The 23,731-nt window shown below is 40.7% G+C and overlaps 1 protein-coding gene across 2 annotated transcripts; it reads left to right on the top strand.

Moving 5' to 3' along the window:
* Window positions 1-782: 782 nt before the first annotated feature.
* Window positions 783-22,946, top strand: shprh (SNF2 histone linker PHD RING helicase). 2 transcript variants are annotated; one of them, XM_047345558.1, is made up of 30 exons: window positions 783-941; window positions 2,437-3,030; window positions 9,580-9,709; window positions 9,801-10,016; window positions 10,206-10,284; window positions 11,885-12,035; window positions 12,126-12,225; window positions 12,307-12,566; window positions 12,653-13,300; window positions 14,307-14,558; window positions 14,664-14,742; window positions 14,822-14,985; window positions 15,078-15,334; window positions 15,500-15,621; window positions 15,877-15,965; window positions 16,721-16,813; window positions 16,930-17,037; window positions 17,652-17,794; window positions 17,869-18,042; window positions 18,165-18,227; window positions 18,309-18,534; window positions 18,720-18,857; window positions 20,199-20,300; window positions 20,398-20,469; window positions 20,786-20,974; window positions 21,064-21,156; window positions 21,250-21,336; window positions 21,452-21,630; window positions 22,257-22,337; window positions 22,421-22,946. In XM_047345558.1, exons 2-30 carry the CDS (start codon window positions 2,446-2,448, stop codon window positions 22,515-22,517), a joined length of 4,977 nt encoding a protein of 1,658 aa, XP_047201514.1. In that variant the 5' UTR covers window positions 783-941; window positions 2,437-2,445; the 3' UTR covers window positions 22,518-22,946. The 2 variants fall into 2 exon arrangements, with proteins under 2 accessions (XP_047201514.1, XP_047201513.1); XM_047345557.1 differs by having other exon boundaries at window positions 9,798-10,016.
* The last annotated feature ends 785 nt before the right edge of the window (window positions 22,947-23,731 follow it).

The following is a 23,731-nucleotide window of genomic DNA, read 5'->3' as shown; positions in this document are numbered from 1 at the left end:
CAAACTTCAGGTAAATTATCCCTCCCGTTACGTTTGGTCACTGACAGATGTGATGCACGTGCAGTTTACTGCTGCAGCCGAAAAACAGAGGCTGCTCTCTGGTGACATCATGCGGTGAATATACGATATGACAACCTTCATTTCAGACAAGTTTGAATTGGGTGTTGGGTTGGTGGAAGTGGAGGCTTGTCATTTCAGCACCTCGCCATTTCGTACCTTTGTAGTTTTGTACACTAACTTTTTGGTATGCAATACCCCTAATATGACCCCAGTAAACAGCAGATGGAGGTCGCAATACGACGGAATATAAGGGCCAGGCTAAGAGATTTTATTTCTTAATTACGAGAATAAAGTCGTAATATTAGCTCTTCCGCGACCCAGTATGGAAGAAGCTGGGATAGAAAATGAATGGATGAATGGAAGTCATAATATTACCAAAGGTGCCACTATCCAATACATTTAATGATTTGTTAAATATCTTTAATTTCGGTAATAATGTTTGCTTGGTCACAAAATAAGTAGGGGTTAGCAAGACTCATAAATTAGCTAGTTTAAAATTTTTAATTGAAATTAAATGCATATGACTCTTATTGTGAAATTGTTTTTTTTTTTTTACTTTGAATTATGGCGTTAACGCAAAACAAATACAGAAAATACAAAACAAAACAAAAATAAATAACGGAAATTCCTCCTTCTCATACTACAACTAAAACTAAACACAGGTCGATTGGAGAAGATTCCTTTTGGGTTTTTATTTTCCAAAATCATATAATTTCCTCCACGTCACTTCCGGTATGTAAAGATGTCGGACACGAACGTCGTTGGGAATAATTGAACTGTGTTTTGTAGCTCTTGTTGCTTGTTAATGAGAACCTGCTTCATCATGGAGCGACTTCTGTTACAGTCGTAGTCAGCGGAGCAGCTGGAGGAAGATTAAGAACGTAAATACATTTTTTTTGTGTGAATTTCGGCTATAGCGTTAATGCTCTCCCTGTAGCATTGTTTACATACTAACAGCAAGGCTGCCCCTGTCAGTGGCGAAAATCCTAAAACAGGGCTTTGTGCATGTGGATAAACAAGCTAGCTGCTGGTTAGCAGCTCGTTTTTTGCTTAAACGCACATTTACTTTACGCCAGTGTCTCCATGGTTTCACGTATCGTCGTTTAAATCTCTTGGTTTATAGAATATTAGCTTTTTTCACATAGGTTTCCTAGTGTTGCAAATGTGAATAACTATCAGGTAAACATGGTAATTATCATCGTTTTTAACCAGGATGAAGTCTTTATTTTAAAATAGAGTGCATCCTAGTTAAAAGCGATGTAAGTATGAAAGCGATGAAAGTAACTGTTTTAGAAAGCTGGTGCCAGATGTAGCAAAACAGAAGAAAAGTTACACGGTTGTCTAAAGAAAGAATCTCTTAACCATAATACTCAGCAGAAGACACACTGTCGTCTAACATGAAATGTCTTACAGCAAAAGACCTAACGATGGATTGGGATGTCCTATTCTTCTGTGTAAATTGTCACTGTCCAAAGAAATCCAAGATATGAAGAAACAGATTAACTGCTAGGATCTCTCTCTTCCTAGCTCTTGAGAATTAATCCAGGTAGTGTTAATATTCCACTCAGAAATGGGATGCTCCTTCAAGTATCAGATCCATCTTTAGGTCTTTCTAATTTATGCTAACTGAATGTTTGTGACCTATTATGCCTATATGTTTTGAATAAACTGTAATCCAGCCTGCAGCGTGCATTATTATTATTATTATGCTGATTAGGAAGAAACAAAAGTATCATCCCAGACGTACCTTGGCGAAAAGAACGAATCTGGTTTTAAATGTATTTAAAATGTGTTTGTATGTTTGAGCATGTGTTGCCACCATATGGTGTGTGGTCATTCAGAATATGTTTACTGATCATACCTACCAACACATATGAAACATACTGATGATTAGTCTGATGATTAGTCTGATGATTAGTCTGACTATGTAAAATCTAACAATATACTACATCCCTTTTTTTTTTTTTTTTTTTATAATACATTAAACTAGATATTACAGTGGTTCACATCAGTAGGACACATTTTCCTTTTTTTTTTCTTGTTGACAAAGAGGTTATATCAAAAAAACATATTTTATCTTTGCTTTCTTTGTGCTGACTAATAATAATCCACAGGGACAACTGGAAAGCCATACCCCTTAGAAACATAAGGCTGCAGACTTAAAACAGTTGTCTAAGGACTCCCTTACAGATCAAATCAAGCGTGTGAGGCGTATCTATAGTAGATGAGCAGCATTTTTTTTCAGCAACATCAAAGTATGCCGTCAACATTTTTCTACCCATATAATAAACATGTTGTATAAATGTTGTTAAATAGATTTATTTTTAAACTTTTGTGTTGTGCCATGAGGGTTTATAATCCTCTTTAATTGTTTAGGTTTTCACGATGAGCAGTCGAAGGAAGAGGGCCCCTCCTGTGAGGGTGGATGAAGAATCGAAAAGGAAGCTGGAGTGGAACATGCTGGAGGACCGGAAGAACGAAGCGATTGAGGAAGACGACAAGACTCCGTCCTCCTCCTATCTTTCAGTCGACCCAACAGCCGGCAGTTCCTTTCTGTCTGCAGTAGAAGACATCACCGAGGCTGCCTGCACTCGCCCGGTTCAGTTTTCGGACGAACTTCCAAGGACGTCCTCAGATAGCACCTCTGCCTCCACCTCTTTGGCACTCTCTGTGGTGCCAGCTTTGAAACTGGGCCACATCTGGAAGGCTCTTATTGGGGAGTTCAGCATTAGGCCAGCTTGGCTGCCTTCTGACTATGAGCAGAGATCTTTTACGGTGTGCCGGGTGGGTGAGCAGCTCTACCTGAGTTACAGCAGCCGTGATGAGAGCTCAGGACTGCAGTGGACCCTTGAGGAAGACAGTTGTCCTGTCGAGTGCAACCTCAGTAGGATCCCGTTCGAGGACCTCAACTGGCTGCAGAAGAGGAGGGCAGTGCAACTCTGCCACCAGACAAAAGAGCAGGAAGTTAAGGTACAGTGCCTTGCAAAGGAGTTCATACCACTTAAGCATTTCCACGTTTTATCTCGTTACAATCACAAACTTCAATTTACTTTTGTTGAGATTTTATGTGATACTCCAACACAAATTAGAGCATAACTGTGAAGTGGCATAAAGATGATAAATGATTATTGATTTTTTTATTTTTTGCAAATGAATACGTACCAAAGTCAGGCATGCAGTGGCATCCACAGCCCTTTACTCTAAACCGCTTAAATAATTCAGTTCAATTCAGTTTATTTATATAGCACCGATTCACAACACATGTTGTCTCAAGGCACTTCACAACAGTCAGGTACATACATTCAAATTAATCCTAACCATTGAACAGTGCAGTCAGATTCAGTTATTTATTAAAATTGGATAAAAGGTTTTTCTGTCTAAGGAAACCCAGCAGATTGCATCCAGTCACTGACTTGTAACATTCCCTCCTCCTGGATGAGCATGTAGAGACAGTGGACAGTCACTGGCGTTGACTTTGCAGCAATCCCTCATACTGAGCATGCATGTAGCGACAGTGGAGAGGAGAAACTCCCTTTTAACAGGAAGAAACCTCCAGCAGAACCAGGCTCAGTGTGAGCGGCCATCTGCCACGACCGACTGGGGGTTTGAGAGAACAAAGCAGAGACACAAAGAGAACAAAGAAGCACTGATCCAGGAGTCCTTTCTATGGGGAGGAAAAGTAAATGTTAATGGATGTAGCTCCTTTAGTCATTTCACCTAGAAAGAAAGAACAGATAAACTCTGAGCCAGTTTTGAAGGTTAGAGTCTGAAAGAGACCACATAGAGTTAGTTACAGTAAAAGCTCAGTCAATCGCCATGTCTAGGAGAGATAAAGGGTTAAACACTAAAAGACAGGGCCATGTGGGTCATCGGTAGAGGGTGAGCATTAAGTTGTTGCCAGCAGAAGCTTGGACGATGCCCCCCTTCCAGAAAGGTGTCACAGGTAGACGCAGAGTCAGGCCAGGTGTAGCTTCTAGGAAGAGAAAAGAGAGAAAAAGGTTAAAAGCTGAAATAACAGCAAATAATGCAAAATTGGAGAGTAGTGTGAGAATATAGCAAAGAGGGTGAAAGTGGTTATGTCCTCCAGCAGCCTAAGCCTATAGCAACATAACTACAGAGATAGCTCAGGATAACCTAAGCCACTCTAACTATAAGCTTTATCAAAAAGGAAAGTTTTAAGCCTAGCCTTAAAAGTAGACCGGGTGTCTGCCTCACGGACTAAAACTGGGAGCTGGTTCCACAGGAGAGGAGCCTGATAACTAAAGGATCTGCCTCCCATTCTACTTCTAGAGACTCTAGGAACCACCAGTAAACCTGCAGTCTGAGAACAAAGTGCTCTGTTAGGAACATATGGAACAATCAGATCTCTGATGTATGATGGAGCTAAATCATTAAGGGCTTTATATATGAGGAGGAGAATTTTAAATTATTTTCTGGATTTAACAGGGAGCCAATGAAGGGAAGCTAAAGTAGGGGAAATATGATCTTTCTTTTTAATTTTCATCAGAACTCTTGCTGCAGCATTTTGAATCAGCTGAAGGCTTTTAACTGCATTTTGTGGACATCCTGATAGTAAAGAATTACAATAGTACAGCCTTGAAGTAACAAATGCATGGACTAGTTTTTCAGCGTCACTCCTGGACAGGATATTTCTAATTTTGGCAATGTTCCAGAGATGAAAGAAGGAAATCCTAGAAATCTGTTTAATATGGGATTTAAATGACATGTCCAGGTCAAAAATAACACCAAGGTATTTTACTTTATTATCAGAGGTCAATTTAATGCCATACAGGTTATGTGATTGACTAAGCAGTTTCTTTTTTAAAGACGACAACTTCTGTCTTGCCTGAATTTAGAAGCAAAAAATTTAAGGTCATCCAAGTTTTTATATCTTCAAGACATGCTTGTAGTCTATCTAACTGGTTGGGCTCATCAGGCTTCATGGATAAGTAAAGCTGAGTATCATCAGCGTAACAGTGAAAATTGATCCTATGCTGCCTGATAATTTGACCTATTGGAAGCATATATATAGTAAAGAGAATTGGCCCAAGTACTGAGCCCTGTGGTACTCCACAATTAACCCTGGAGTTTAAAGATGATTTATCATTTACATGAACAAACTGGAATCTGTCAGACAGATAAGATTTAAACCAGCCTAGCGCTGTTCCCCTGATCCCTACAGCATATTCCAGCCTTTTAAGAGAATATTGTGATCGACTGTATCAAATGCAGCACTGAGATCTAACAGAACCAGTACAGACACAAGTCCATTATCTGAGGCCATAAGAACATCATTAGTGACTTTCAGCAGAGCTCTTTCAGTGCTATGATGAGCTCTGAAACCTGACTGAAACTCTTCAAACAGGTCATTGCTGTGTAAATGCTCACACATTTGATTAGCAACTACAGGTCCTTCTCAAAATATTAGCATATTGTGATAAAGTTCATTATTTTCCATGATGTCATGATGAAAATTTAACATTCATATATTTTAGATTCATTGCACACTAACTGAAATATTTCAGGTCTTTTATTGTCTTAATACGGATGATTTTGGCATACAGCTCATGAAAACCCAAAATTCCTATCTCACAAAATTAGCATATCATTAAAAGGGTCTCTAAACGAGCTATGAACCTAATCATCTGAATCAACGAGTTAACTCTAAACACCTGCAAAAGATTCCTGAGGCCTTTAAAACTCCCAGCCTGGTTCATCACTCAAACCCCAATCATGGGTAAGACTGCCGACCTGACTGCTGTCCAGAAGGCCACTATTGACACCCTCAAGCAAGAGGGTAAGACACAGAAAGACATTTCTGAACAAATAGGCTGTTCCCAGAGTGCTGTATCAAGGCACCTCAGTGAGAAGTCTGTGGGAAGGAAAAAGTGTGGCAGAAAACGCTGCACAACGAGAAGAGGTGACCGGACCCTGAGGAAGATTGTGGAGAAGGGCCTATTCCAGACCTTGGTGAACCTGCGGAAGCAGTGGACTGAGTCTGGAGTAGAAACATCCAGAGCCACCGTGCACAGGCGTGTGCAGGAAATGGGCTACAGGTGCCGCATTCCCCAGGTCAAGCCACTTTTGAACCAGAAACAGCAGCAGAAGCGCCTGACCTGGGCTACAGAGAAGCAGCACTGGACTGTTGCTCAGTGGTCCAAAGTACTTTTTTCAGATGAAAGCAAATTCTGCATGTCATTCGGAAATCAATGTGCCAGAGTCTGGAGGAAGACTGGGGAGAAGGAAATGCCAAAATGCCAGAAGTCCAGTGTCAAGTACCAACAGTCAGTGATGGTCTGGGGTGCCGTGTCAGCTGCTGGTGTTGGTCCACTGTGTTTTATCAAGGGCAGGGTCAATGCAGCTAGCTATCAGGAGATTTTGGAGCACTTCATGCATCCATCTGCTGAAAAGCTTTATGGAGTTGAAGATTTCATTTTTCAGCACGACCTGGCACCTGCTCACAGTGCCAAAACCACTGGTAAATGGTTTACTGACCCTGGTATCACTGTGCTCCATTGGCCTGCCAACTCTCCTGACCTGAACCCCATAGAGAATCTGTGGGATATTGTGAAGAGAACGTTGAGAGACTCAAGACCCAACACTATGGATGAGCTAAAGGCCGCTATCGAAGCATCCTGGGCCTCCATAAGACCTCAGCAGTGCCACAGGCTGATTGCCTCCATGCACGCCGCATTGAAGCATTCATTTCTGCAAAAGGAGTCCCGACCAAGTATTGAGTGCATGACTGTACATGATTATTTGAAGGTTGACGTTTTTGTATTAAAAAAACACTTTTCTTTTATTGGTCGATGAAATATGCTAATTTTGTGAGATAGGAATTTTGGGTTTTAATGAGCTGTATGCCAAAATCATCTGTATTAAGACAATAAAAGACCTGAAATATCTCAGTTAGTGTGCAATGAATCTAAAATATATGAATGTTAAATTTTCATCATGACATTATGGAAAATAATGAACTTTATCTCAATATGCTAATTGTTTGAGAAGGACCTGTATTTTCTCAAGAATTTTAGATAAGAATGGAAGATTGGATATAGGTCTGTAATTTTTAAGTCATCTCGTTCAATTGAAGGTGTCTTAAGCTAAGGTTTAATTACAGCTACCTTAAAAGCTTGTGGTACATATCCATTTATTAAGGATAAATTAATCGTATCTAAAATGGGGCTGGTAATCAGAGGGAACACTTCCTTAAATAATTTGGTAGGGATTGGGTCCAACATACAAGTTGAAGGTTTAGATGAAACTAATATTTCTGATAACTCAGGAAGCTCCACAGGATCAAAGCAGTCCAAACACAAATCAGGTTCTACAGTTACTTCCAATGTTGTCTCACTTGCTGAGGATGAAGTAATCATCTTCGGGAGTATGTCAAAGATTTTCTTTTTAATAGAATCAATTTTATTTTGGAAGAATCCCATAAAGTTATGACTGCTGAGAGCTAAGGGAATGGATGGCTCAACAGAGCAATGACTGTAAGTTTAGCAAGTGTACTAAAGAGAAACCTAGGATTATTCTTGTTCTCTTCTATTAATGATGAGAAATGAGCTGTTCTAGTTTGGTGAAGTGTCTTTTTATACAACAGTAGGCTATTTTTCCAGATTAAGTAGGAATCCTCTAGGTGTGTAGAGCGCCATTTTCTCTCCAATTTTCTAACATTGTGCCTTAAAGCACACAGCTCTAAATTAAACCAGGGAGCTAACCTCCTATGAATAATTACCTTCTTTTTCAAGGGGGCTGCATTGTCTAATGCATCACACAATGATGAAGTAACACTATGAACAAGAGCATCAATTTGTGAAGGGGCAGAAACAAAATAATTGCCCTCCAATGTGTTTTTCTGTCATAAGGAGGAAATTAAAAGTGGAACAGATTCTTTAAAGGTTGTTACAGCATTGTCTGATAATGATCTACTATAATGAAATTTTCTTTCAGGTGTGGGGTACTCGGTTAAATTAAACTCAAAGGTTATTAACAACCAGTTACCCCGAAGAGTCACCTAATTCGTAAACTGAGTCCAAACGTATGCATAATAATCTCAGTATAAATGCAGCTGTTCTGTTAGGCCTTATTAGAGAGGACAGGCTGAGCAGGGAGAGTATTAATCAGAGAAGCAATCAAGCGGCTAATGGTAACTCTGGAGGAGCAGCAGAGATGCTGCTCAGGTGGATCTCTCTTTCAGGTAATAGTTGCTCTCCTGTTAGAAGAACAACTGTCAGTCGTTCACTCCACAAATGTGACATTTATCCCAACTGTGAAATGACGGTGGCAGCATCATGCTGTGGGGATGCTCTTCAAGAGCAGGGATGGGAATTTGGTCAGAGTTGATGGGAAGATGAATGGAGCTAAACAGTTGTAATCCAGGAAAACTGTTTAGAGGTAGAGTTGAAAATGGGGAGGTTACATAAATTCTCCATCCAATCTGACTGTGTTTGAGCTGTTTTGCAGATACAAATGGGCATTTCAGTCTCTTGTAAAGTTGTAAAGAGGCCTCTACATAGTGTTGACACAGAGGGGGAGAATAGAAATGCAAATGTTTCAGATTTACTGCTCTAAGAAATCTTGCACTGTTCTTTGTTCCACTTGACAATTATGCAGGGTTCTCACTACAAATTTTTATGACTGTGTTTGTTCATTATATGACACGGTTTATACCCACCCTGCGAAGCTGACATGATTTTAGAAAGCTTTACTGTTAGCGGTCGCACAGGATCATAGGGTGAAAGGAAGCGGGAACAGACTCAGCACATGCGCTATAGCCGACATAAAAACAGCACGGGGGAGCACAGATGTCAGTCAAAGGGCCGATATGCTCATGTTTTAAAATGTTTTTATTGGTGTGATGTAATATTCTAATCTTAAATGTCAGGCTTTTATCGGCTGTAAATGGCCTACACTTGTATATCGCTTTATCAAGTTCGAGGACTCCAAAGCGCTTTACACTACAATCAGTCACCCATTCACACACACATTCACACACTAACAGTAGTGAGCTACATTGCAGTCACAGCTGACCTGGGGCAGACTGACAGAAGTGAGGCTGCCATGCAATCGGTGCCACCGAGCCCTCTGACCACCGTCAGCAGGCAAGGAGGGTGAAGTGTCTTGCCCAAGGACACAACTACTGAGACGGACAGAGCGGGGGTTCGAACCGGCAACCTGCCCTTTAGAGGACGAACTGCCGCCACCGTCACCCCATAATTAACAGAAATAAAAGCTTGGAAACATCAGTCTGTGTACAATTCATCTATAAAATGTTTCACTTAGTGAACAGAGTTACTGAAACAAATGAACTTTTCTATAATATTATAATTTATTGAATGTGACTGTATATTTGGATATAGCCGATATATGCTAATGTAAATAATACAGCAGTATCAGTGGTTAACTGCAAATTTGGTTATGCTTCTGAGATACTTCAGTCCTGTTCTAAGAGCTTATGTAGGATAAAATATAGATGGTTCCTTCATGTTACAGCTGTGTATTGGCTCTGTTTGATAGGTGGGAATTTATTTGCTAGAAACTGGGCTGGGAAAACCAGAGTTCCTCAGTGAGGGAAATGCTCGTCTGAAGAAAGCGAATCAGCTGATGCAGAAACTAATGGAATATTTCTACAATTTCATCATTCCCGGTAGGCATTTGGGCCCACATTTTAATACCTGCTAATTAAACCCTCGCGTCTTCAGAACTGCCTCTTAACCGTTTCATTTTTGGTTCAGAAGTTGTAGAGAACGAAGAGGTGGAGTGTGACATGGACCTGGAGAGACAAAACGTGGAGGAACTCTATGATTACGTGAGGCACCAGCATCAAAAAGAGAACCTGGATGTAACATATGACGTCCAGGACAAGGTTCTTATTCCCGTCCTCAGGCCATATCAGACCCAGGCAGTTAACTGGATGCTGAGGAGAGAGAAATACAGCATCAATGCGCCTAAAGGTATGCATGTCAGGTTCAAGTGAACCTTTGTGTAATTTGAATTCTTACTGGAGATTATAATCATTATAAGTTGGAGCTACAAAGGTGAAAAAGCTTCATTTGATGGGTCAAATGTTTTTAGATAGTCTTAACGATTATGTAAGCTTTAAATAATGAAGATTATGATGTCTTTTCTGTTTTTCTTTTTAGAAAACTCCCTGCATTTCCTCTGGCGAGAGATGTTGACTTTATGTGGCAAGAAGTTGTTCTATAATCCTTTCACCGGCTGGTAAGAACTCGTAGTATCTTGCTGGTGAAGAACCAGTTTGTCTAAAAATATTTGCAATCAGTTGTAAGGACAAGATTGAAACAAACCGATTTAAGTATGTAGTGTTAAGTTATTAGTGTATGTCAGTGCTTTCTCTTTGAGTAGTTTGTTTTTGTAGTAGTGCTATGGCGATGTTAAAATTCATCTAGAAGGAATAAATTAAAGTCACTTCATTAGTGATGAATCCAAGCCAGCAGATCGTGGAGTCCTGTTTTAGTTGCTCTGTTCTTTTTCTTCTCCAATAAAACTGCAGCCTAAACCAGAAAAACTGGGGACTCCTTGGACCTGAAGTAAAAGTAAACGTTCTGGGGTTTTTTTTGGATATAAAAAAATGTAATACCACTCACCAGCAGGTGGAGCTATAGCTCAACACAACTATATTTTGGTGCGTGGCATGGAGTCCCTTTATTCCTCCACACAGGCATCTGGGGTTCAATTCCCAATTTTAAAACAAACATTTCTCATAAAATCTTTTGTAAAAAATTGTATCTGTGAGGATTCTGCATCAGATAGGTTAGGCTACACCACATTGCCCTTAAAAAGGTTTTTTTTTGCCACGTCACAAAAAATACAAAATGTTCTAAGCCTGAGTGGCCCAGAAATACGCATTTATTATCAAGAGATTAGGTGGCACTACAGTATAATCAGAGGATTATTTTACAAAAACGACAAACAAGAAGCAAGTAAATTGATTAATGGCTTTTTAAAGAAATACAAACTTGCTGTTTAGGGATGGGAAACTTATCGGTTTTCCTGTCCAGCAGAGTAGCACTCAGAACTGCTGTCAGAGTGCCAAGAAAAAGCCCAACAGATTTTACTTTCTGCTTGATATATATAAAAGAAACTTTATTAGAAACTGCTTTGGGATTATTTCAATTGTTACGGACATGGAGTCAGAAACGAAAATGCTTCTATACCTGCAAAAACATTCATATTAACATCTTTTTTTAACCAAAAAGTGCACGGTACTAATGAATGCAAGATGTATTTAGTGGCAAATATGGCTCAATATAGAGCATTTATCTATCTGTTAACACCTGAATCTAAACACCTGTGTGTGAGCGCGCTTGTGTATACAAGGTTTCTCCATAAAAATATGCAATAGTGAATGTGAGGAGCCACACACCTGCGCCCCTGGACCTGGGACAGATATGGAGGAGATCTGAGCCATAGACATCCAAAGGCCTCCCAGAGCACAGGAACTCCAGGAGAACCATCGCCGAGTCTACCGCAACCCCCCCAGACAAGAGCAGGGGAGAGTCCGAGGGGAACCACCCAGTAGCCACAGTGCAGAAGCCCCAGGGAGCTGCAGCGAACTGACCTTTTTCAAGATCCATTTTGTTTATTGGGAACATTCCAATGATCGATCCTTTGGGAGAGGCGTGGGTCTATGTGTCATGGGGAGGGAAGTGCATCAGGAAGGACAGACCTGGACCCCTACCATTAGTCCTCACGGTCCTAATTGCTTCTTCCGTTCTGTAGCATTCTGTTTAGTTTTATTTCTCAGCTACAAGACATTTCTACTGATAAATCTTTATTTTTTTATTTCTCATTAATTTAGCATAATTCGAGAATTCCCGCTGGCGGGTATTGAGTGGCCCGGTGGGATCCTGGCCGATGAGATGGGGCTCGGAAAGACGGTGGAGGTTTTGGCGCTCATCTTGTTTCATACTCGACAGAATTTGGAGCAGGAGGTCCTCACATTGCCTCTGGTGTGGATCTCTTGTATGCTGTTGTCTTTTTTAATTTGATGCTTGAAAAATCCATGTTTTTCATAATGGGTTGCCTTTTCCTTATTACAGGGAAAATCTGTGAATTACTTTGTTCCACCTCGTCCGTCAGAAGAGAAAACTACACGCTGCAAGGCTGAAGCTCAGCCAAAAATGAAAACATCCCACCCAAGTATACCACGTAAAATATCTCTAACACACCTAAGTGTGTAAAGTTTACATTTGTTTAAATGCTGTTTCTGTTTTTCTGCAGCTGTGCGTGTGATGTTACTAAATGCGATAAAGGAAATGCGAACCGGCAAAGGAGCCTCGGTCAACGCAGTGTTCACCTACATCCGGGCCACCTATGGCTACGACCTCCTAAAGAACCGCGGTCACATCAAGAAGATGCTGGCGAAGCTAATAAATGAAGGCATCGTCGACCGCGTGAAGGGTCGAGGCTTGGCAGGGTCTTTCAAGTTGGGAAAGAACTACAAAGAAACAAAGAAAATCTTGTCGGGAGCATCCAAGTCTGTAAGAATCCATACATAAAATGTGATGCTGTGATTAATTGGTTGTTTTGAGTTTGGATTTCTTCAATCTGCATTTATCTTTGTTAGATTTTCAAAACAGCTGAGAGCACACCTAGGAAAATGTTTCAGAGACGAGCCAAAGGGAAAGCAGAGGCAGCTCTGCAAAACTCCCTCTCAGACAATCAAAGAGGTCTGAGCCCCACATCTGACTGCTGTGAAACAGAAGGAAAAGAACCAAAGCAATGGGATGAATGCTTGAATGAGAAAGCTGATCAGGAAGGTGATGTGATGGATACTACCACAGCATCTTTACAGAAATCTCCAGGTAAATGTGAGTCAGACACACGGGACGTTCCCAGAATGGACGAGCTACCTGAAGAAAGAGGAATAGCCTCTCGGACAGATTCACAGAATAAGACAGAAATGCCAACCAGGGCATCTGTAGTCCCGTTCAACACCCTTGATTACCGCTTTGAGTGCATTTGTGGAGAGCTGGGCATTATTGACTACAAGGCCCGTGTGCAGTGTATGAACTGTCAGCTGTGGCAACATGCGGACTGTGTAAACTATAAAGAGGAAAGCCTTACTACTACCCCCTTCTACTGCCCTCACTGCCTGGTGGCTATGAAACCAGTCTCCACTGGTGCCACGCTCATTATTTCCCCAAGCTCCATCTGCCACCAGTGGGTCGAAGAGATCAACCGCCACATCAGATCCTCCTCCCTGCGGGTTCTGGTGAGCCAAAACATAAAAAGGATTGTCTTTTTTGATCAATATATAGCAGTTCTGCCTTCCAAACACATTCATGTTTCAGCCACAACCTTCAATGTATTTGTATTGGGCTTTTATGGGATGAACCAATGCAAAGTAGGTTTAGTTGGAAAGTGGAAAGAAGGTTATGTGCTGTTTTCAAACTTTTTTACGAATGAAATCTGAAAAGTGTGGTGTGCATTTGTGTTCAGCCCCTCTGGCTGCAGTTACAGCTGTAAGTCTTCTGAGGCGTCTCTCTATCAGCTTTGCACATTTAGAGACTGAAATATTTGTCAATTCTTCCTCGCTAGAGGTCTTTCTCGGTCTGTAAACAGATGCTGTCGATTGATGCTTTTTTGAATTTGGGTTTAGACTTTGACTGGGACGATCTAACATGTGAATATGCTTGTTCTGAACCATTGTTGTTTAAAGTGGTTTTCCTGCTGGAAGGTGGACCTCCACCCCAGTCTCTAGTCTTGTGCAGGCTATAACAAGTTTTCCTCGGAGATTGCTCTGTTTTTGCTCGGTCCTCCTTCTCATCAGCTTGGATGACTGTTTGAACAGCACTCTGTGAGATGTTAAGAGTTTGGGGCATTGTTTTATAACCTAACTCTGCTTTAAACTTCTCCACAACTTCATCCCTAACCTGTCTGCTGTGTTTCTTGGTCTTCATGACGCTGTTTGTTCAATAATGTTCTCTAACAAACCTTAAAAATGTTTAAAACTGTTTTATTTACCCTTCAGCTTCACAATTAAGAGCTACTTTGTGTTGGCCGATCCCAAAAATTAATGTTAAATTGCAGTGACAAATGTGGTGTTGTGGTCAAAGTTTGACATGCATGTTGCCAGAGAATGTAGGTAAATGTAAGTTAGTGTTATAGTCAACTATGAATTATTACTATACAATTATTTCCTCCTTACATCTGTTTTCTGACATTCTATTACAGTTTCTGTGATACTCTACATACTAAAAACTACATCTTTCTGTCAGGTATATCAGGGTGTGAAGAGACACGGGTTTATCCAGCCTCATATGCTCGCTGAGCAGGACGTCGTCATCACCACCTACGACGTGCTTCGATCTGAACTCAACTACGTCGACATTCCTCACAGCAACAGCAGGGGCGGCCGACGCTTCCGCAACCAGAAGCGCTACATGGCGGTTCCCAGCCCCCTGGTGGCTGTAGAGTGGTGGCGCATCTGTCTGGACGAGGCCCAGATGGTTGAGTGTCCCACTGCTAAGGTGAATCAGCATCCAGTCCCATTGTTGTGCGAGTTTTTTTTTGTGTGTGTTTTCTCTGTTATTCCAAATTACATCAATTTATTTGCATTTTGTTTTTGCTACCAGGCTGCAGAAATGGCTTTACGTCTTGCCTCTGTCAACCGATGGTGCGTCAGTGGCACTCCCGTCCAAAGAGGCTTAGAAGGTGACTTTGGTGATAGAAAAAAATGGACCTCGGTCCATGAAATTACCCTTTTAACCTGTAAGCTGATCATGTTTTGTAGATCTGTACGGCCTGGTGCTTTTTCTCGGAGTGGATCCATACTGGGTTAAACACTGGTGGGACCAACTGCTTTATCGCCCTTATCGCCGTGGAAACACCGAACCTCTGTACAACGTGATTGCTCAGATATTATGGCGGTCGGCTAAAAAAGATGTCATCGATCAGGTAGGATTTTAAGAGGATTCCACAGAAATAAAGTAATTCTTCAAAGACTAAACAATTTCCTTACTTTGTGTATTCATTTTTCCTGTCTGTAGATTCAGATTCCCCCTCAGACCGAGGAGGTGCACTGGCTTCACTTTTCTCCCGTTGAGGGTCATTTCTACCACCGCCAGCACGAGGTCTGCTCCCAGGATGCTTTGGTCAAACTCAGAAAAATCTCAGACTGGAGCCTGAAACTGGGCAGCCTCGACCGCCGCACCGTCAACACCATCCTGTACCCACTGCTGAGGCTGCGCCAGGCCTGCTGCCATCCGCAGGCTGTGAGGGGCGAGTTCCTGCCTCTGCAGAAAAGGTGAATGCAAGAGGTTTTCTTCAATGTCAGCTGCACCCTCTAATTACTAACCCTTCTAGACTAAGTAGAGTAAACCTGGAAGGTAATTGACCCCTTTTTCAATTCTAAGACTTGTAGTTGTGTTTATTTTAAGCTCACCCAGTCTGTGCATTTCTTCTCTTTCAGCACCATGACAATGGAGGAACTCCTCAAGTCCTTGCAGAAGAAATGTCGAGTGGAGTGTGAAGAAGCTCACAGGCAGTTGGTGTGTGCACTCAATGGTTTGGCTGGAATTCACATCATCAGAGGTATAAAACCCCTTCTTCTTTTCTCCTGCTCCCTCTTTGTCCTGCTTCTCATGGGAACAAGTTCAAAACAAAACACATGATCTCATCTTTGTTTCTCTGCACTTCTTGTGCTGATATGTTCTGTTGAAGTTCCTCTCAGTGAGGCAGTGTCTGTGCTCTCTCCACACCGAGGTTATTCCTATAGTCCCATCTCATTAACTCAACTTGCTGCAGACAAGAGTCACTGAGGACAACTACTTCTTTTGTCACCTGCAGGTGAGTTTGTAGAGGCTACGGAGATGTATAGAGAAGTTTTGCGTTCATCAGAGGAGCACAAAGACAGGCTGAAGACTGATTCATTACAGGTATATAGACTCATTTTTGTTCATGTAGCTAATTCTGCACATCTGTTCCCACATGTCTAAATGCGATAAATAACATTGAAACAAAAAACTTTCGTTTCAACCAGTTTTTGCTGAAGCTGCATGCCTTTTCGCTTATGTTTCTATTTCCATCTAGAAACTGCCCAGTAATATTTGCGAAATGGTTTCAGGTAGGTTTCCAGTGAGGCTGGGAGAAGAGCATCTGCCATCAACAATTTATAATTTCTTTCATAGATTCTCTGCTGAATTTTGGTTTGGACTTTGGCTGTTTGACTATTCTAGCACATAAATATGCCCTGCTCTGAACCAGTCTATTGCAGCTCTGCCTGTGGATTCAGGCTCTTTTTCCTACTGGAAGTTGAGCCGTCAGGCCAGTCAGACGTTTTGCTCCAGGATTGCTCTGTATTTACCTCCATCCATCTTCCCATCAGCTCTAACTTGCTGATCGGTAGAGGGGGCTAAACACAAATGCACCGGACACTTTTCAGATTTTGACTGGTCAATCGTTTTTTAAAAAGCATGTTTCATTGTCCTTCCACTTTACAGCCATGTGCTACTCTGTGTTGGGGGACACATAAAGTCCCCAGTAATACTTGGAGGTTTGTGGTTATAATGTGATAAACTTCGGAAAAGATGGGTAAACACTGTGGCAAGGCACTATATTAGCATCATACCATTCTCTAACTTTGTCCAGATATAAGAGTTTAATCTACTTTTTTACCACTGATGCAAAACAGAGACTTCATGCCACCCACAACTTAATGGAGCTGTTAAATGCAAAGCATCCTGGGATTCCTCCGACACTCAGAGATGACAGACTCGGTGAAGAGGTAAACAGAGCAGATGTGTTAACGGGAGATGTAATGTTGTTTATTTTAGATAGAAGCATTTTTGGAGATTAAAGGTTCTAAGTTTCTCTCCTTTCAAAATATTTTTGTGTCTGCAGGCTGAGCAGCTGCGGCAGCATTACATGACCAAATATGACTCGGAGGTGGCCGACGCCCACCAGGCCCTGCAGCCGGTGCTGCAGAACATCAAAGAGCTGAAGCGCAAAGTGAGACATGGCACATATACTTTCAGAAACACTAAAAGTTGTATGTTGTTTTTGTTGTATTCCAAGTTTGTTGTTTGTACCCTACAGAAAAAGACAAACTTTCCAACTAGCCTCAGCTTTTATCTGGAGAAGATGAGCCATTAGAACAGAAACATTTATTGTTGTGTAAAAAACTATTTATGCTTTGACAATAAACTGTACAGTTTAAGAAACATAATTAATGATTATAGCCAGAAAAAGTTGGTTGTTTGCTTTGAGTTTCATGTGTTTCTCAAAGACTCAGGTTGATGGACAACATTTTGGCACCTTTTTTAACATTGGACAATGGTTTTGTTGGGCTAAAATCAAAATCTGCTTCTTTTTTTTTTTTGCAGTAATTAGTCAGCAAAAAAGTTTTATTTTTCAAAACAGTAATACAAACATGTTTAAGAATAATCTATTTACTTTTTCTCCTATAAGCTAAATTAAATGTTAGAAAATATTCCATTATTATTATTATTATTCAAGAATACAGTAGCGTATTTAAAATAATGAACTGAATAATTTGTGAGATGATGCAGAAATTACTCACAACATGCTTGCGGCCCCTGACAGGTTTACCTTTTATTCTCCAGGTTAACCTAAACTCCCCCTGGTGGTTGGAAGTCATCCAGAGGGCAACCCGTTGTTCCACTGATGAAGATCTGATGTCTCGTGTCAAGAATGAGCTAACCCAGAGCTACAAGCAGCAGTGCCACAAGCTCTCCATGGCAGACAAGTACAGCGTCTCTTGTGGAAAGTTAGCATTCATTGTAGGAACAACACACTAAAAACATGTTGGGTTCCCTACAGGTTCCGTGATGCCTGTGGTCTGCAGTTCCTACTCACCACACAAATGCAAGATCTAATGAAGTCACAAAACACTGTGCGAGACGCAGTGAAGAGTCTTGAGGGCCCGGCTTCTAAGGAAGTGATAGAAGAGGCCACCATTTGCCACCTTAGGCCAATGCGACTGCCACTCAATAAGTAAGTTACCAGCATTTCAGGGCATCATCAGATATTGATATTAATACTTTTCCTCACTCTATTCATTTGTCTGCAGCCTTTTTAATATCGTGAACTATAACTTGTTTCTCTTTTTATCACAGCTGTGTGTTTTGTAAGGCAGATGAGCTTTTCACTGATTATGAATCCAAGTTGTTTGCTCACACGTAAGTAAGCAGGTGTCCTAGATTTTCCCGACTCTCATTGAAATTGAACACCTGATGTGACAGAAAAAGTTCTGCTCTCAGGGTGAAAGGTCAGACGGCCATCTTTGAAGAAATGATCGAGGATGAGGAAGGCCTGATGGACGACCGTCTCCCCACCACCAGTCGCGGCCTGTGGGCAGCCAGCGAGACTGAGCGCACTCTGAAAGCCATCTTGTCATTCGCCAAAGTGAAACGCATGGACCCGGACCTGGTGGAGGAGGGGAACACTTTCATGGAGCTGTTTGAGAACTGGAAGAAGGAGTATAAAGTAAGCAGAGACCTCTGATATACTTGACAATTGAAGAAGAAAATCTCACAATTTTCTTTTTCAAATTACAAAAGATCAAAGAGGTTTCCATTATTTGCTTATAATAAATGTTTTTAACTCTGTCAAAATGTTATGCAATTTTACTTATATAAGTTAAATAGAAGATTCCTTCGGCCTTATTTCAGGTGTTGCATGAGTACTGGATGGTGCTGCGTAATCATGTGTCAGCCATTGATGAGTTGGGCATGGCTACCGAACGGCTGCGTGTTCGTCTGCCTGATGAGCCGAAGCCCAAACTGCTGCACATTATAGAACCCCATGAAGTAAGTGAAATACAGAGATACAATCTGTAACTAATCGGACGTTTAAACCTGTATTATTAACATAACATGCGCTAGAAGTTAATGTCTTAGGGTGGATGTTAATGTTTCCAATCGTGAATCTGCATGGCAGAGACATCCTGTTTCAAAAATGTCAATCAGGAGAAGATCGCGTCACTGATATGATTCAGCACAGTTTCTCTCACACACACGGTCCTCATGGTCTCATCTGACATGATTGGAATCAACACAGAAAAGGTTTTTTTGCCTTTAAATAATTATTTTCTAGAAATTAGCGATGGATTGTATCTCCATTCAGATCAGCTGGTTTATGTTGTCGTTCATGACTAAACTTAACTAAAGCAGAGAAGCAATGTCAGCAGTATGGTAATTTTTGTCATGGTGTCAAAAGAGTTGTGAAATATACAGTGGGGAAAACAAGTATTAAATACACTGCAGATTTTACAGGTCTTCCCTTTTGCAAAGCATGTAGAAGTCTTTAATTTTTATCATATATACTTTTCAACTGTGAGTGACAGAAGCTAAAACAAAAATCCAGAAAATCACGTTGTGTGATTTTTAATGAATGAATTTGCATTTTATTGCATGAGTATTTGATCACCTACCAACCAGTAAGAATCCCAGCTCTCACAGGCCTGTTGGTTCTTCTTTAAGAAACCCTCCTGTTCTCCACTCATTACCTGTATTAACGGCATGTTTGAAATCGTTATCTGTTTAAAAGACATCTGTCCACACACTCAGTCAAACAATGTGTATGTGTGTATTCGCCGCAAAATCTTCATATCAGTGATAATCGGCAAGTCATGGCTAACGTTGGTAAACTGGTTCGCAGGTAAACATAATCAGTGGCAGCAGGACAGGAGTTTATTGAAGACTGCTGACAGAATATCCGTCTTTGTCTCGAAAAACACATATGTACTGCAGTGTTCAGAGCATTACTAGTGACAAGTTAGCACGGAGGAAATGTGGTGTTGTTTTGTTGAATTTCCAGGCATATAAAATAACATTGAATTTATTGACCAATTGGACAAGGACTCTATCAGCAAATGCAAACTTGTAAATGACTCTGATGGTTCTGGGGGATATCTGTGAAGGTCACGTCTGGTTTGATGTGTGCAGTGAAATACTTGAGAAGACACTGGCTTTCTTCTTTTTTTTTTTTATTAAAACAAGTGCCAGTAATTAATCAAAAGGGCTGTTCTAGTACTCTATCAACAGTGCTTGCTGACTTTAGTTACAAAACCTTTTCATGGATATGGTTTTCTGGTTTAACTGCTAATTTATAGCTTTCTTGTCCGCTGATCTAAATTATTTTGCTCTCAGGTGGAGCAGAACAGAGTAAAACTTCTGAACGACCAGGCTGTGGCCAAGTCTCAACTCCAAAAGAAGCTTGGACAGTTCCTGTATCTAACTAATCTGGAAAAGGTACATTTATAATAGGAACATTTTCCTTGATCATTTGGAGAAGGTAAGAATCATTTATTATAGTCTGACCCCATGTTGAATGGATTTTGTATACAAGTCACAGGACAAGTCAACTGGAGGGCTGAACCCAGAGCCGTGCCCCATCTGTGCCCGACCCCTGGGACAGGAGGTAAGTGTTGATGGTAGAGTTCAAATAATGCAAGTTTTTATATAAAAGGAATGAAGGAACAGAGCTAAACTTTTAAGCAATAGTCCCATGAATACTGTTTATTTTGATATATATATTGCTTTTCCTTTTTAACTTATTTATAGTATCTAACATTTGACATTTATTCAAATTTAGGGTAATTTCACAACAACACCTCTACGATTGCTTTGAAACTGTTCTGTCAGAGCAGTAAAGTAATGTTGCATAAAGGCAGAAGTCAAAAGTTGCTGATTCAGGTTAAAAACGTTTTACTTTCTATAAAAACTCTTTCCTCCAGTGGGCAGTGTTGACTTGCGGCCACTGCTTTTGTAATGAATGCATTGCCATCATTGTGGAGCAGTACAGCGTGGGCTCAAGGCGGCGTGCCATTAAGTGTGCCATTTGCAGACAGACTACTTCCCACACAGAAATCTCCTACGTGTTCACTACCCAGTCGTACAACCACGAGCAAGACATACCAGTCAAGGTTGGTCTGCGATGCCATTTTAATCTGAATAGATTGAGATTTTTGTCCTAATTTCTTTAACAATGAGTTTATCTTTTGGTTTGTTGCAGGGAAGCCACTCTACCAAAGTGGAGGCTGTTGTGAGAACACTAAAGAAGATTCAGAGGAATGATCCCATTGCCAAGTGTCTTGTCTTTTCAACAGTAAATGAAGCATTTCTGCTCTGAAGGATTGTGATCTATGGTGATGTTAAGCTGAGATGTGATCTGGATTGTTTGCTCATCTCTTGTGAACAGTGGCAGAGTGTCCTGGACATCATCGCCAAGGCCTTGTTGGACAATAACATGGAGTTTTCACAAATTAATGGAATTCATAAATTCCAGGTTTGACTTTGAAAGTTTCACATGAATCATTTAGGATTGTGATACAACTATTTATATCTCTTTGTAATTAGTGAATTTACTGATTATAATTCTTTTCTTGTTTGTGTGTTTTTAGGAGAATCTTAGTTCTTTCAAGTATGATGAAAAGATCAACATTCTCCTCCTCCCTCTCCACACGGGCTCCAATGGGCTGAATATTATTGAAGCAACACACGTGTTGCTGGTCGAACCGATCCTCAACCCAGCTCATGAACTCCAGGCTATAGGAAGGGTTCACCGGATTGGCCAAACTAAGTAAGCGACAGGAAGCTACGCGTCAAACTTAGTTAGGATTTCTTAAAATTTGGTACAAGCTCAAATGGTCATAGTTTATGACAATTACAAATTCACAAGATTACATCAAGCATACATACAGAGCTGCACAATTTTAATATCAGTTTTTGTTATCTGAATGGGATTAAAAATGGAAATCCACCACAAACGTTTTGTTAATGTTATACAGATTTGGAGTAATTTGGAGTAAATGGTTAAGATGTGTAGTACTCATTATGGTATTGAGGAGCAGTGCGTTTTATTTTGAAAAAACGTACGTAGGTGGGCTTTACATGTAGAAAGGCCAAACAGTTCAACTTTGGCCTCATTTGACCAGAGCACCTTCTTCCACCTATTTGCTGTGACCCCTACATGGCTTATGGAAAACCTATGGCTTTCTTCTTCACAACAAATACTTGCCCTGTCAACAGATTGTTTCACCTGAGCTGTGGATCTGTGTAGCTCTTCCAGAGTTATCATGGGCCTCGTGGCTGATTCTGTGTTTAATGCTTTCCTTGATTTATCGTAAAGTGTGTGATTGTAACATGATAAAAGAAGGAAACTTTTAGCAAAGCATTGTAACTTGATTTGTTTTCTCTGTCCAACAGGCCTACATTTGTACACAGATTCCTGATCAAATCCACTATCGAGGAGAGAATGCAAGCAATGCTGAAGACAGCAGAAAAGAGGTGTTTTGGGTTCAAAACCACATTGATGGTTTTAAGATAAACTTTTAATTTAGGTACTAACTTAGGCTTTGTTTTAATTGTAGTCACACCAGCACAACCATGAAGCATTCAGAGGCTGCCGTTCTGACAGTAGCTGACCTGGCTGATCTGTTTACTGAGGACACTGAACCTCTGGAGTGATTCTGCACACCGACGTTGCACCTGGAGGGAGATCAGCTACAGAAAGCAGCTGACTCCTGATACAGTGCCGATAAAAGTACTCAGATTTTGCACATTCCTTTTTTTTTTTATATGTAAGCAACTTGAAATGTGAAATGCATTTCCAAGAATATGTAATTTTTTAGCAAATCACTGACAAATAACATGTTTGGCAAACATATTTAAAGTCACTTTTTATTGTAAGTCAGTTATTGTTCTAATGGTCCCAACTGTTTATACTCATGTTTAATTGTAACATTTGATTAGACTGTGTAGCGTTGTTGTTTGTGCTACTCTGATATATTTACTGTGTGTGCATTTATATACAATCTCACATTATGGCCACAATCGAAACTCCCTCTTTCAGGGGAAATTGCAGCGTTCAGGAAATAAAAAAGTGTGTCAATGAAATGCTGTTCCTTTTTTTTCTGTACTTTTATTTGATTAATTATTCAATTAAAGAAGAAATGGGAAGGAAGCCGTCCAATCAGCTCGTCTTTACTTTTACAACCACGGCCGATATCGAGGTAACATTTCTCGAAGCCAGACAAATGTCTTTTATTTGCCTGTTAAAACAATGACAGGCGGTCAGACCAAACTAAAGCATGTCTCATTTGCAAAACAAAATAAAAAACACCCACAAGATTCGCTGTCCTGGAAACAAATCTTGTGAAAAGAACTCATAAAACCTGAAAAAGGTGAAGAGGATTTCTGCCTCATCAGTTAGCTCGTCTTTTTGTCCTAATTTCCCTTTGCAAATTGCTTGGACAGGTTTAATGCTCAGTATGATCTATTATATGTAGTGTCTTTTTAATTACGATCCATCACTTGCATTTGCATGCAGTAGCTGGATTTTATGGTGTGTCCAATCACACACATGCAAACCAGTCAGTGAATTGCCCTTGACCTACAATGAGTTTCTTTTGTCTTTACTGACTGGGATTCCCGCACCAGTAAAATGTCTTGAAGTGTCCAGACAAAAGGTAGAGAGAACAAAGAGAAACCCTTTCCTTTAACATGGTTACCAGATGTATAGTGGCTCCCTGTGGTAAGAAACACTTGGAAAGTGTTAACTGAGACGACATCGCTGTAGTAGGCGGTGTCCTTGTTACCTTGGACTCCCCTCGGTCACCCCTATTCATGTGTGGAATCTCATTGTTGTCTGAAGCATCATTCAGGCTGGTGTTTTAAGGCCA

This window comes from Girardinichthys multiradiatus, chromosome 19, assembly GCF_021462225.1.
Source record: "Girardinichthys multiradiatus isolate DD_20200921_A chromosome 19, DD_fGirMul_XY1, whole genome shotgun sequence".
Classification (NCBI taxonomy): domain Eukaryota; kingdom Metazoa; phylum Chordata; class Actinopteri; order Cyprinodontiformes; family Goodeidae; genus Girardinichthys; species Girardinichthys multiradiatus.
This window is presented reverse-complemented; position numbering and strand designations above follow the sequence as displayed.